The sequence below is a fragment of the Microcebus murinus genome, chromosome 24 (assembly GCF_040939455.1).
Source record: "Microcebus murinus isolate Inina chromosome 24, M.murinus_Inina_mat1.0, whole genome shotgun sequence".
Classification (NCBI taxonomy): domain Eukaryota; kingdom Metazoa; phylum Chordata; class Mammalia; order Primates; family Cheirogaleidae; genus Microcebus; species Microcebus murinus.
The window spans coordinates 30,068,017-30,080,465 of record NC_134127.1 but is presented as its reverse complement, the minus strand read 5'-3'; the positions used below and the strand labels follow the sequence as shown (position 1 = coordinate 30,080,465).

The 12,449-nt window shown below is 48.5% G+C and overlaps 1 protein-coding gene across 2 annotated transcripts in view; it reads left to right on the top strand.

The window, feature by feature from the left end:
- Positions 1 to 12,449, top strand: part of DLGAP2 (DLG associated protein 2) — a 531,153-nt gene that overhangs the window by 476,110 nt on the left and 42,594 nt on the right. For both annotated transcript variants that reach the window (XM_075997292.1, XM_012788824.3), the window contains one exon: positions 2,185 to 2,401. In XM_075997292.1, the coding sequence (XP_075853407.1) occupies positions 2,185 to 2,401 (217 nt within the window). The remainder of the gene's footprint in view (positions 1 to 2,184; positions 2,402 to 12,449) is intronic.

Below are 12,449 nucleotides of genomic sequence, written 5' to 3'. Positions count from 1 at the left end.
GAAGAAACACAGGGCAAAGGCAGAGAAGTGAGAGTGTGCTGGCAGAACTTGCAGACGGTGCTTGGGTGCAAACGGGCGCGGCTGCGGTGGGAGCCCAGGCAGGAGCAGCGCAGGGCGGGACAGGGCTCTGCCTGGAGGAGTGGCCGCCCAGGGGGCCGCAGGTGCTGGAGCTCAAGGCAGGTGGAATGGGAGGCAGAGCAGCGCGTTGGAGCTCAGAAGAGAGCGCGAGTGCGAGTGGGTGGGGATGGCTGTTCTGTTCTGTGAGTCTCCAGTGCCTGACTCTGGGAGGGGCAGGGTTGGAGGGTGAGTGCTGGGCCCTGGAAGGCCATGCCAGGTGTCTGTACTCAGCTCAGACACTGATGTCAGGACAGTCCCAACAGGCACGTGACAGGACTCTGCCCACCAGAGAAAGGACAGACTGAGTATGAAGGGGCATGTGACAGGACTCCACCCACCACACAGAGGACAGACTGAGTGTGAAGGGGCAGGTGAGAGGACTCTGCCCACCAGACAGAGGACAGGCTGAGTGTGAAGGGGCAGGTGACAGGACTCTGCCCACCAGACAGAGGACAGGCTGAGTGTGAAGGGGCAGGTGACAGGACTCTACCCACCAGAGGACAGGCTGAATGTGAAGGGGCAGGTGACAGGACTCCATCCACCAGACAGAGGACAGGCTGAGTGTGAAGGGGCAGGTGACAGGACTCTGCCCACCAGAGGACAGGCTGAGTGTGAAGGGGCAGGTGACAGGACTCCATCCACCAGACAGAGGACAGGCTGAGTGTGAAGGGGCAGGTGACAGGACTCCACCCACCAGATAGAGGACAGGCTGAGTGTGAAGGGGCAGGTGACAGGACTCCGCCCACCAGAGGACAGGCTGAGTGTGAAGGGGCAGGTGGCCGAGCCCCACTAGGGCTGTCCCAGGGGGTACAGGCTGTCCAGGAGCTGGGCCCTTGCTCATGTGCATAGTGAGCAAGCATCCCATGTGCACATGTGTGTTCACTCATGTAAGACACGCCCCAGGGGGCTGCCCAGAGTCTACGGGTAACCGAGGTCGCGGGGCTCCAGTTACCAAAATTCCTGTCAACAAGATAGGGGGTCACTCGGGCCTGTGAGCTCCCACGCCTGTTACCGGCCTGGTCTCAGGTTTTCATTCTTAGAATTCTCATTCATCCACCCACCAGTCTCTTCAATGTTGTTTTAGTCCCATGGTTCACTTTATTAGATTTACCTTTAAAATCTCCGGATTTGGCTCATGGGACATACAAAATGTCACCTCAGGAAGCCCTAGGACAGTGTATCACCTCCGACCCAGCCACCCTAAGCGAGGCCCGTGACTCAGCTGGTAGCCGGGCCCTGCAGCATCACCTGGGGTCCCCCCCATGCCCCAAAGCTGGGATAACGCTCCTCAAGTGCAGTTGCAATGTCAGCTTCCCAGGGTGGCTCCAAACCTGGAAGTCACATCACAGGCTGGAAAATAATTGTTTCCTCTGCTAGACTATCAAAGCAAGTGACGTATGCTAATGTCCTAGGCTACAGGAGTGGGGGGGGACCTAGAGTTTAGGCAGAGCTGTTTATCCCATGTGAGCAAAAACACCGACAGGGCCATTTCTCTCTCATCTGGACTCGGATCTGTGCGGCTGTGGTGGTGAGGAGGAGATGAGCTTATATGCCAGATTTGTGATTGGTTTCCATGGCAATGGGGAGACGCAGTCTCTCCGATCCGGAGAACTAAAAGTAGCTGAAGCACTTGCTCAGCCTCCTTCCCCAGAGTCATCTGTGCTGCGAATAGCTGGGAGAGGTGCAGGAGGCATTTGGGGAGAGGAAGGAGAGCTGAGGGCTGAGCACTTGCTCTGCACCAGGTGCTGAGCTGCGCTTTTGGCAGCGCTGCCTCTCCTGAACTTGGCGATAATAACCGCCGGCCACACCTTGTGGTCTGCCTGTGGGTCTCGGGAATTTCATCAGCCTCTTCAAACTGGCTATTACCTAAGTCTTCTGCGAGGGAGCTCCCGAGAGCAGCCGTCTCCCCAGCTCAGCAGATCCCCCATGCTGGTTTCAGATCGTGCTGAAAATACCACGCTGCAAATGAGTGTCGTGGGACGGCTCCGCCGCCCCACGCCCTGGGAACATGGTGGCGGCGGTGGCTGCGCGGAGCCCCCGCGTGAGCCGTGCTGTGGCTCGTTGCAGGTGAGCGAGGCAGAGATCAACGGGCAGTTCGAGTCGGTGTGCGAATCCGTCTTCAGTGAAGTTGAGTCTCAGGCCATGGACGCTCTCGACCTCCCGGGGTGTTTCCGGACGCGGAGTCACAGCTACCTCCGCGCCATCCAGGCCGGCTACTCCCAAGACGATGAATGTATTCCCATGATGACGCCCTCCGACATCACCTCCACCATCAGATCCACAGGTAAGGGCGCCCCCTGACCTCCTGCAGGTGATGGGTCTGCATGCTGCACGGAGCGGGCACCCCGCCTCTCCTCTGCTGCCTGCTCGGCAGACGTTGGGCGACTCCTGATCGCATTCGATGCCTTGCTCCGTGTGCGTGGTGCTTCTGTCTCTTATAGATAACTTTTCTCTTTCTTGGAATGAAATCTGTTATCAAGGTGCCTTAAAATAGACACATCTAACTTTTGTAAAGTATTGGTTAGGAGAAAAAATTTAAGTGCTAACATTTGGGAGGTGACTGCATTTTAAATATCCAAGTTTGATGGATTGCAATGAGATCTCAGTGGCTATGCAGGGATGCCCGTGTCCAGCCTAAGTCTCTGACTGCTCGTGTGAAGATCTATAAACATGATTCACTGCTGCAAAGCAAATCAGTCATTAATGTAAATTTGCTAATCGTCTTAGGGCTCTAGGCTTCAGGCTCACAGTGTCCTTTAGTTCTAATGGAAAACCACCCTCACCCTTTTGAAGATTTACCACCTAGCATAAACATCCCTGCCTGATCTCACTGCATTATTATTATTTATGTAACACTATGAATATACATGGCCCAGAGAAACCCATAAAACACAGCAAGCAGTAAAGTTTGCCTCGCCACACATAAGGCTAAGGGGAGAGGCTATAAAAGAACACAGTGCTGAAGAGTGAGCTATTCTGAACATCATAGGTTTGGAATGCTTCGGACATAGCAGGGAATTGGAAGGACAGCTAGGGGAGAAATAGAACAAACTCTGCTCACATAAATGGCATTGGGAGTAGAAGACGTGTGACAGGAGAGGGAGGTTTGGGAAGGGGGGTAGCAACACACCAGGAAGAGATCTTGTTCCGTCTCCATGCCAAAGTGAGCAAGGATTCCAGGAGACAGCACATTGCAGAATTTATGCCGCGCTGTCGGTGAGAGGGAAATAGTTTGAGAGGGAAATAGTTCACAGGGGAGTCTGCAGATTGAAGAAAATAAACTGGATTCACACAAGTTCCATCAGCACATCACGGTAAGATCTTGGTCTTGTTAACTTCTTCAACTCTCAGTGTTTGAGGTGTTCCAGCGAAGCAGCAACCTTGGATGATTGATTCAGATAAGCTGAACGGTTATTTTTCAAAGAAAGCTGCGGACGTTCGGTGTTCTTTTCATGTGGCTTCTTTTCCCCTGAGCAGAGGCTTTCCGAATGCTCTACGACAACGGCACCTTGGGCCTTCCTGAGATGCACGTCAGATCTGGCACGCTCCGTTCTCTGCACGGTTTGTGGGGACAGAGGGCAGATGGAGGGCCTGCCTGCCGCCGCGTGAATCCCATGGGGCTCTGAACACTGACCGTCCGGGCGCCGCGGCCACGGGGCAGAGTGTGGGCGGTGGGGCGCAGCCTCTGGTTGTCCTCTTAGGGGGCCTGTTCTACCCACTCCCGCCCCTTGGTGAATTTGTGGACCACCTCTGCCCTGACGAGAATGGACAGCGTGAAAATAGAGCAAAGTGGAAACACAGGGAAGTAATGAGCTTTGCAATCATTGCATTAAAAAACACGTTAAGAAATCATATTTGTTTATTGCCTCTTACGAGCAAGCGAACAATTAGGCACTTTCATGGTCTTCAGAAATGCTTGGAAACAATAATTACCTAGTAGAAGATGACTTTATTGTTTTTAGGGCCTTCATTACAGACAGAATAAAAATAAGACAGATTTCATGGAGATAAAAACCAGTGCCGTGCTCAGACCAAAACCCTAACTCATTGAACTATGACACTCTACAGTTTTACCATGTGCATTTGGCATTCCAAAATGTGCACTAAATAAATTGCCCCGAAATGCTTCTATCTGGTGTTTCTGCTGGATCTTGGCCTGCTTGTTTAGTGGAACTTTCCTCTCGACCACGTGGGGAGCGTGGGTGTTGTGGAGCCAGCTGTGATCAGATTAGGGAGAAACAGAGAGCGCAAGGAGATCCACTCAGTCCTGTCCAGTTACAAAGTGCCTTTTTGAAGAAATATAAGTACAAATTCATCATTAATCTCTCTCTTTTCCTGTTTTACTCTAAGTATTGTATATTAAATATTTATAATCTTTCTTTACTAAATAAGATTTAGATGGCAAGTCATATAGTCTATTTAATAAGATTATGAAAAATACCAGAGAAATGAAAAACCCCTGTCTGGAAAAACAGAAGTACAGAGGAAACGGAGAAACCTATCACAACACAGAGGTGGAAAAGCCTAAATAATGGTGATAGCTAAACTTCAAAGTTGATACGGAGCTTCCGGTCAGCAAGGCAAATAGAATTCAATAATTTTCCACAAAAATACTTCCTACCTTTGTATTTAAATACTTGGAAATCTATATGCCAACAGTAACAGTTAATCGCTATCTTCTGTCGACATACGTGCTCCTGTGTGAGGGGGGAGAGAGAGAGATTACTTTGACAAATTGAGTATTTTATGGTTCTGAAACTCGCTCTTGAAAATAAATCCAAGACGTTTTCAAAACCATTCCAAAGTGATTATTTTGAAGAATAACATTCATTTAAGCATGTTCCTTTGTGCAAGCTTGAAAAAGTTGGTGTTATTATCAGATCATCTTGCCTTGTATAAATGCAAACATGTAATTTTACCATTCATACAATAATAAATTCAATATCAAATGTATGCATGAACAATTCATTAAAAATTTAAAAATATGTATCCGACAATCTATTTGGAACATGGGCAGGTTGAGGGTGCAGCATTTGCTTGCTTGGGGGACCGGAGTGCACCTGTGTTTTCGCTGGGCCTTAAAGGCAGCTGGTGATTGAGCTGCCGGAACAGGTTCTTTCAGTCTGATCTCCAGGAAGGAGTGCAACGGGGAGCAGAAGACGCCGTTGGACAGCACCACCCATGATCCCAAACGTTCCTCCATCCAGCTGTTTCTTCCATTATGAAAAACAGTACGTATTGATTAGCTTCCTCTCGTCTAATGAAGTGGTTTTGAAAACATCTAACTTTTATTTCACACCTGGTTTCCTTCTCATCTGCGAAATGATTTATCGGATAGATTTACTTATCTAAATATGCATTTCACCCGATTCCTCTAGGGAGGGAATATTACTGATACTGTGAAGGAAAATGGTACCAAATTCGATTATAATGACTTTCCTCCGGGTCAAAAATTGTCTTAACATATGACACCGCTGATTCTAGAAGCCATTAAAACAAAGGGAAAATCTATACAGAGCACGACAGAAAAAACAGCCGTAGACTTATTTGTATTTTATTATTTGTGTTTCTGTAGCAACTTATCTCTCAAGGGGGCATAAAAATTCCATCTTCCAAGATAGATATTTACTACCCGATAGGAGGAAAGATAGCTCTATATTTCTGTGTTTTCCATATTGGAGTAAGGAAAACCAGTTTTCAATACCATGATTTTCGTTTCTGTTTTACATTTTACTTCTTTATTGCCCTGTTCCCACCTGAAGAAATATGACTGTGTGTTTCATCCTCCCGCTTCTGCTCTTGTAGAAACAAAAGACCGTGTTTTACATGATGCTGTCTTTTTACGACGGTGGGTTTTCAGGTGCGTGAGCCTGTTCTGTTTCTCTGGAAAGCCCTGACGGACACCATACCCTTAAAGGGTATTTCTTCAGGCTCTACATTTAACGTGGTTGGAGGATTTACTCTGAGAATTCTCGCCATCAGCACTGCACCCGGAGAAACAGCCTGAAAATGAAAAAGCTACGCCGGAAATGTCAATCCTTTTGGCCAAGTTGGGGAAGTTTCACTAAAATGAAAGATGCTGTCACGGATATCGATGGGCTCTCTGTAAACAATCTAGCAGATGTCTAAATGTGCGCCAACTACGCATCCCTAAAGCGGGCAACAGTAAAGCAAAATACATCATATTGATAAAATAAAAGTATCTGCAAACCCATTTGTCTGAGAGAGCCCGTGGTGCAGACTGTGTCCCCGTGGGGGCGGCGCTGGCCTGTTGCAGGACCACAGGCCGCTGGCAGAGGTGCAGGTCCTGGGCAGCGAGCGCCACCTGCCCCCTAAGGTGCACAGCTCCCTGTGGGCTGTGAAGTCGGGGCCTGAAGCCCACCCCTGCTGCGGCCTGGGCTGCGGACTAGACGGGTAAGCCCGGCCCCGGTGGGCAGAGCCAGAGGGCAAAGGAAACCACGGCCAAGGGAGACCTGGGGAAGCCTGGACCCGTCACCACAGAGAAGAGCGAGAGGCCGGAGCCCAGGAGCAGAGCCAGAGGAGAGCGGCGTTGCAGAAACAAGGGCGGCAGCGGTCACGAGGCCCCAGGCTCCCACGCGTCCCGTGCAGCCCAGGGCCCAGGAGCACTGACCTTGCTGCGGCTGAACGCATGTGGCACCAGGGACAGCGGCGCCCTCACCTGGACAGGTCCTCCGTGCACACCTGCAGGAAGGCACGGGAGCAAAGTGCAAACCCCCTGGGGAACCTTCCAGAATTCGCTCACACATTCGGGCTCCTAGAACGAGGATGGGCTGAAAAGGGCATCTTCACTTTCTCCGACGTCTGACTTTGACTTACAGCTCGCTTCCCTGTGGACGCAGGTGACAGAACGTGCCTATCAGCATCGGTCTCTGGCCTTCATAGGAAACAGGACTTACCAAGAGCTGCCTCCGAATCCAGCCCCGCGGCGTAGGCTCTGCATCGCCACGGAGCTCCTCTCCAAAGCCCTGCTGCCTGGAGCATTAGCTCCATCTTCATTCCGGTCGCACGCACCTCAGCACACACGTGTGGAGTTAAGAGACGTCTGCGCTGCTTTCTTTTTAAAAATAATCCCACAAACCTGTGCTAACTGAGTATCCAGTTAGGCTCTTGGTTTGGGCAGAACAAGAGGCTGGTTCTCCATACACTGAGGCTCCCTCCTGAAGACTTGAGCAGAGTAGCCCTGGGAGGCACGTTACCGTGCACGTTTTAGTGGCTTATTTGGTGCGTCACCAGCCTCCCGCACGCTAGAACCCAAGCACCGTGGAGGCAGGGATTTTTCTGCATGGCGAGCAGTAGATAGTCGATGATCATCTGTTCATCTCTTTAATGGAAACGATGAGCAATGAATTGATCGAGAAACAGGATTTTCTCTCTCTCTCCTAGCTGCCATGAGGTGTTAGAGCTGTTGCCGGCGTGCAGATGTCTGTTTTGTGAACGCTCTTGCTGAGCTTCCGAGAAAGCAGAGAAGACGGAGAACAAAGCCTTCGTGCCAGGCCAGCAGTACCAAGGAGGTCGACCCCTCCACGACCCGATCCACGCTTCAGCCCTGCCATGGACTCGGGGAACTTTCTCGTAGCCTGTTGTAGAATTTGCATCATTTATTTCTGCAGCTCCTAAAGTCAGGCTCAGACTTTTCTTTAATAAAGAGTAACACAGGACACAGGACACAAGCCTAGGCGGCAAACCAGAGCCGTGAGCAGCTTCTGCAAAGCACGGTAAATCGCTGCGTTGGTCTGCGGGCCACGCCGTCCGTGCTCCCCTCCCAAGGCTGCACACAAACGAGTCACTGTGCGAAGTCTGCGCCAACCTTTCCCGTCAGTGTGCCCTTTGCCTGAGGCCTGTGAGGAACACGATTTCCCCAAGACCCGGAGGACCGGAATGAGCCACTCCCCTAGACGGTCTCAGCTCGCAGGCACCACCCTCGATGGAGAACTCGGGACAAAGCTGTCCCCGTCACTTGGGCAGAGCAGCAGTGCGCAGCGCGCGCCCGCCGCGAGGTGGCCTGTGCGTGTCTGAGCTCGCAGCGCGGTGTTGCTGCCGTGACTCTGGCCCCTCTCCCAGGAGGCAGCAGGTGCCCGTCACCTGGCTCTGGGGGCCACGCCCCATCTAGGCAGGCTGTCCCCACGCCCTACACGCTTCCTGCCACATGCTTCCTCTCACTCACAGCCCGAGGTGATGGTGCCTGGGTTCTCGTGGGCTCTGAGAGTTCACAGAGAGGACTCTGGTCCCAGGAGCCGAGTCACCAGCACAGCCGACACCAGCCTTCCGGCTGGATGAGGTGCAGAATGCTCGTCTGTCTGGGGATCGATGCCCGGGTTTTGTTTCCACGGTGTTCACCTTGAGGACGTGATGAGGCAGCCCCCGTCGCAGGCCTGGGCACCCTCCAGCTCTCTGACCAACTTTCTGGGAGAAGCAGGGGACACGGACGGGATATTAATCTGACACAGAACATAGGCAGGTCAGAGGTGAGACAGCAAGCACGTTTTACTCTTGCAAGGAGCACTTGCTTTATTGTCTGGTTAGTTTTTTATTGACATTCACTCTGTTCTCCGTAGTGTCTTTAGATGTGCTAACGTACCCCTCAACAGCTAGGCGCTCATTGTTTACCACATGCACTGTGAAAATCTTTTCTTTCATCAAACAAAACAGCACTACAGCCTTAGCCCTCCCTGTAAATCTTGGGAGTAAAAATGCCATTCTGGTTCAGCTTTCGTGTAGATGTCATTCACATTGACGATGAATGTCCCAAGTAACACTATGTACACTCACATTCACACTCCCAGAATACACTGCCACACGCACACACACACACATTCACACACACACATTCACACACAATCACACTCACACTAGCACACACACATTCACACTCCCAGAGGACACTGTCGCACACACACTCACATACACACTCACGCACTCATTCATGCTCACACACACAATACACTGTCACACACTCACATACACTCACATGCTCACACAGTCACACTCATACTTGCACACACAATCATGCTCACACACACAATACACTGTCACACACTCACATACACTCACATGCTCACACAGTCACACTCATACTTGCACACACAATCATGCTCACACTCACACTCGCACACACACACACATATACACACACTCACACTCACACACAATCACACTCACTCTCACACTCACATTGCCTATGAAGCTGTGACTGGTGCTGTCTGCTGTATAATTCACAGCTTTTCAGAAAACACGTTCCCCAACATCACCTGCTTATTGGTCTGTCAACTTTTTTGCTGAAAAAAATCATTCTTTTCAAAAACGTTCTTCATCTCAGTTTAAAACTTCTCATTCTTAAAGAATCAGGATGTTGTTGTGTCCGATGAACAGCTGAGTTGGGAAGAAACCAAACCGTGTCACCGACATGCTGTTGTTCTTTTGTCCTGACCCCCAATCACCCTAAAGCCCAGCGCACCCCATCACTGAAAACAACTTTGTTTTCTGGGTCATCCTTTGTTTTGCTGTCAGGCCCTTGGAACATTCCAGATTCTGTGCTTACAAACTTACATGACTTCACATCATTAAAAATTGATTCATTCTCAGTCTTTCTTCAGAGAACACAAGTTCTTCCTGTATGATGTGATTTTCGGGTATTTAAGATGAAAACAGGAAGTGTCTGGAACAGCAGAGCAGCTGCCATCACTTTATCTGACTGTCTACAAGATGTTAAGTGCTGGTTAGACTGTAATTTCTTGCTAATTAACACATTCAAAATAGACATCTTTGCTGCTAACCTATCGATGTTGCCCCAGAAACTTGTGTGGCCCACATAATTTCTCATAACTTTGGGGAAACCATTGTGTGGGATGTGATTTCCGCGTCATGTCTGATTCGCACTTATGTTTTGTGACTAACATTAATTAAAGTGTCAACATGGCTTTAATCCTTTATGTTGAAGCTTTTGCCTTCAAAGTTTGGTTTCTCCAATATTCATTCCCTCATTTAGACATTCATGGGCTTGATTGCGGTAATTCCTTTTATGCTGCTATCCTTGAAGTCCTAATTAAGAGGAAGCAATGAATTTAAGTGTGGCTGTTAGGTTCAGACTGAACAGCAGTGCTTGCCATTCAGAACATATTTTATCTTGATTACATATTTGTGCTTTATATGATAGAATGCTAATTTTTAAATTTTCTTTTTGGCTTGCAAATGACTTTCAAGGATTGAATTCAGAAATGGTGTCCAGAATTCCAGGTGTAAGTCGATAATTAGGCATATATTTAAAGCAAAGATATGTTCACACTGGAGATTATTCAAAGCTGTGTAAGTGTAGATCGCGGAGCAGCTTGTTTCGTCTCATTCCGAGTAGCACATTTCCAGCAGAACGTGCTGCTCCAAACTCTCCTCTACCAGACCCCAGGCCTGGAAGGCCGGAAGGAAAACCTAAGGAAAATTAATTTCCTTTGCTCCGTGCCCTACATTGAACAGACAGGTGACTATTTCCTGATATTGCCTTGGCATAGCAAAGAATGTTCTAGGCCAGCACGGTCAGCCTCACTGTCTGTGACCACGAAACGTTCTCCTCTTGCGCTGCCGGGGAGGCCGCCGTCAGCCACAGTGGAATGCCGCTAGGTACGCTGCAGCAGAACTGATCTGTAGCTGTGTTTGAGGAAGTCAGATTATTTTAGAAGTTGATCCGTCCGCGTTTGGCCAGGGTCTGCTATCAGACGGTGCCATGTAGACAGAGTCCTCCCGGTACAATCCAGGTAAACACGGACCTTCAGGCGCAGCTGCAGTGGGACACAAATCTCCCGCCTATCCCTCTCCCTCTGCCAGCAGCTCAGCCACGCTCGACGTCCGTGCGCTCTGCCTTCTTCCCGCCTCTGACTGTTCTCGTCACTCTGGACATTTGAGACATTTATCCAGAAGGGGTTTCCAGACAAGATTAGCCCGATCCCAAACATGTCAGGGAAAGCGCCGTTCTAATGTGCCTTCCCTGCCTCGTTCATTCAACTCCCACAGGGGCAGAACGATACCTGCGTAGTTTCTTTTGAGCACCAACACTTTCAGTTTCATGCGATTTTTATAGAAATCTTTCTAAAATGTGTGATATGCATGGCCCCCCTGTCGTAAATGCTGCAGTAAACCTCCCTTTGTGCACAAGTCCTGACACTGGGCTGGTGTGCTCAGGGGGCACCTGAGACAGCTGCTTCTGCCTCCAGCCCCAGCATCGATGGGGCCTGTCCCCAGCCTGTCTGGCCCCGGGAAACCGGCAGAACCAGACGGACCCAATAATCGAATTACAAAGCAGAGGTGCATTTTCACGTCTTTCCCTGTAACTAGCAAACCACTCTAAAAAGTCACCAGGGATTTTCATGTGTTATGTACATGGTAAAAAGAAACCACTAATAGGCTTTTAAAACCAAAACGATGCTCATGCCTGGACCTGAATGTCTTTCTTGGAGAGAGTCCTCAGGTCCTCAGATACTTCCAAATATTAAATAATCATTTCATTTTTTAAATTTCAAAATACAGATTTCATCACTTATGTTTAAATGTCTTCTATAGGATTGTTTAGGAATACCTGTCTCTGTCTTGCTCCATCTTCTTTTTGAAGATGTACATACTTTCAGTTATATTGCTACATTAAATCTAAAATTTTCAAATATATTTGATGTTCGCCCAACATACCTAAAGTGGTTGATAACATTGCCTGTAACTAATGATTAGTTTTGGTAAGTATATTCTAATGGTATAGTCACATAAACATAATTAGGTCAATTATTAACAGCCAACCTATCCAACTGAGTAATTGAATATTTTTCTGGAATGTGTAAAATGCTTCTGTTAATCGTTGATTTTAATCTGTGGCAGTAAATTAATGGGATCAAATGATCGTTTTTAATTCTTCCTTTACTATTGTTTCCCAGCTTCGAATTCCACTTTTAATTCGCCATTAAGGAATCCACGATTCTGTCACACCAAACTGTATACACACAGCAAATGTTTACCCAGAAAATAGGCGAATGAATGAATGAATGCATACAATAATATGCTTGAATTTTTCAAAAATCATTTCTCAATGCTAGTCTCTATAGCTAAAGTATTTCATGTACTGTAATTTTTATTTACCCAGGACTGACAACTAAGACTTAATTTTTAAATTATAAAGTTCAAAAATATTCAATTAATCAGGAATGTAAAAGTGATTTATTGCTCTACTATCAACACTCGCACTCAGAAAAAACGTGAGGGCTTCTATTACGTGCATATAGGACCACTGTAAGTGTGAGCGACAAGTGTCACATTCAGAACATGTACAGCAAATGCCT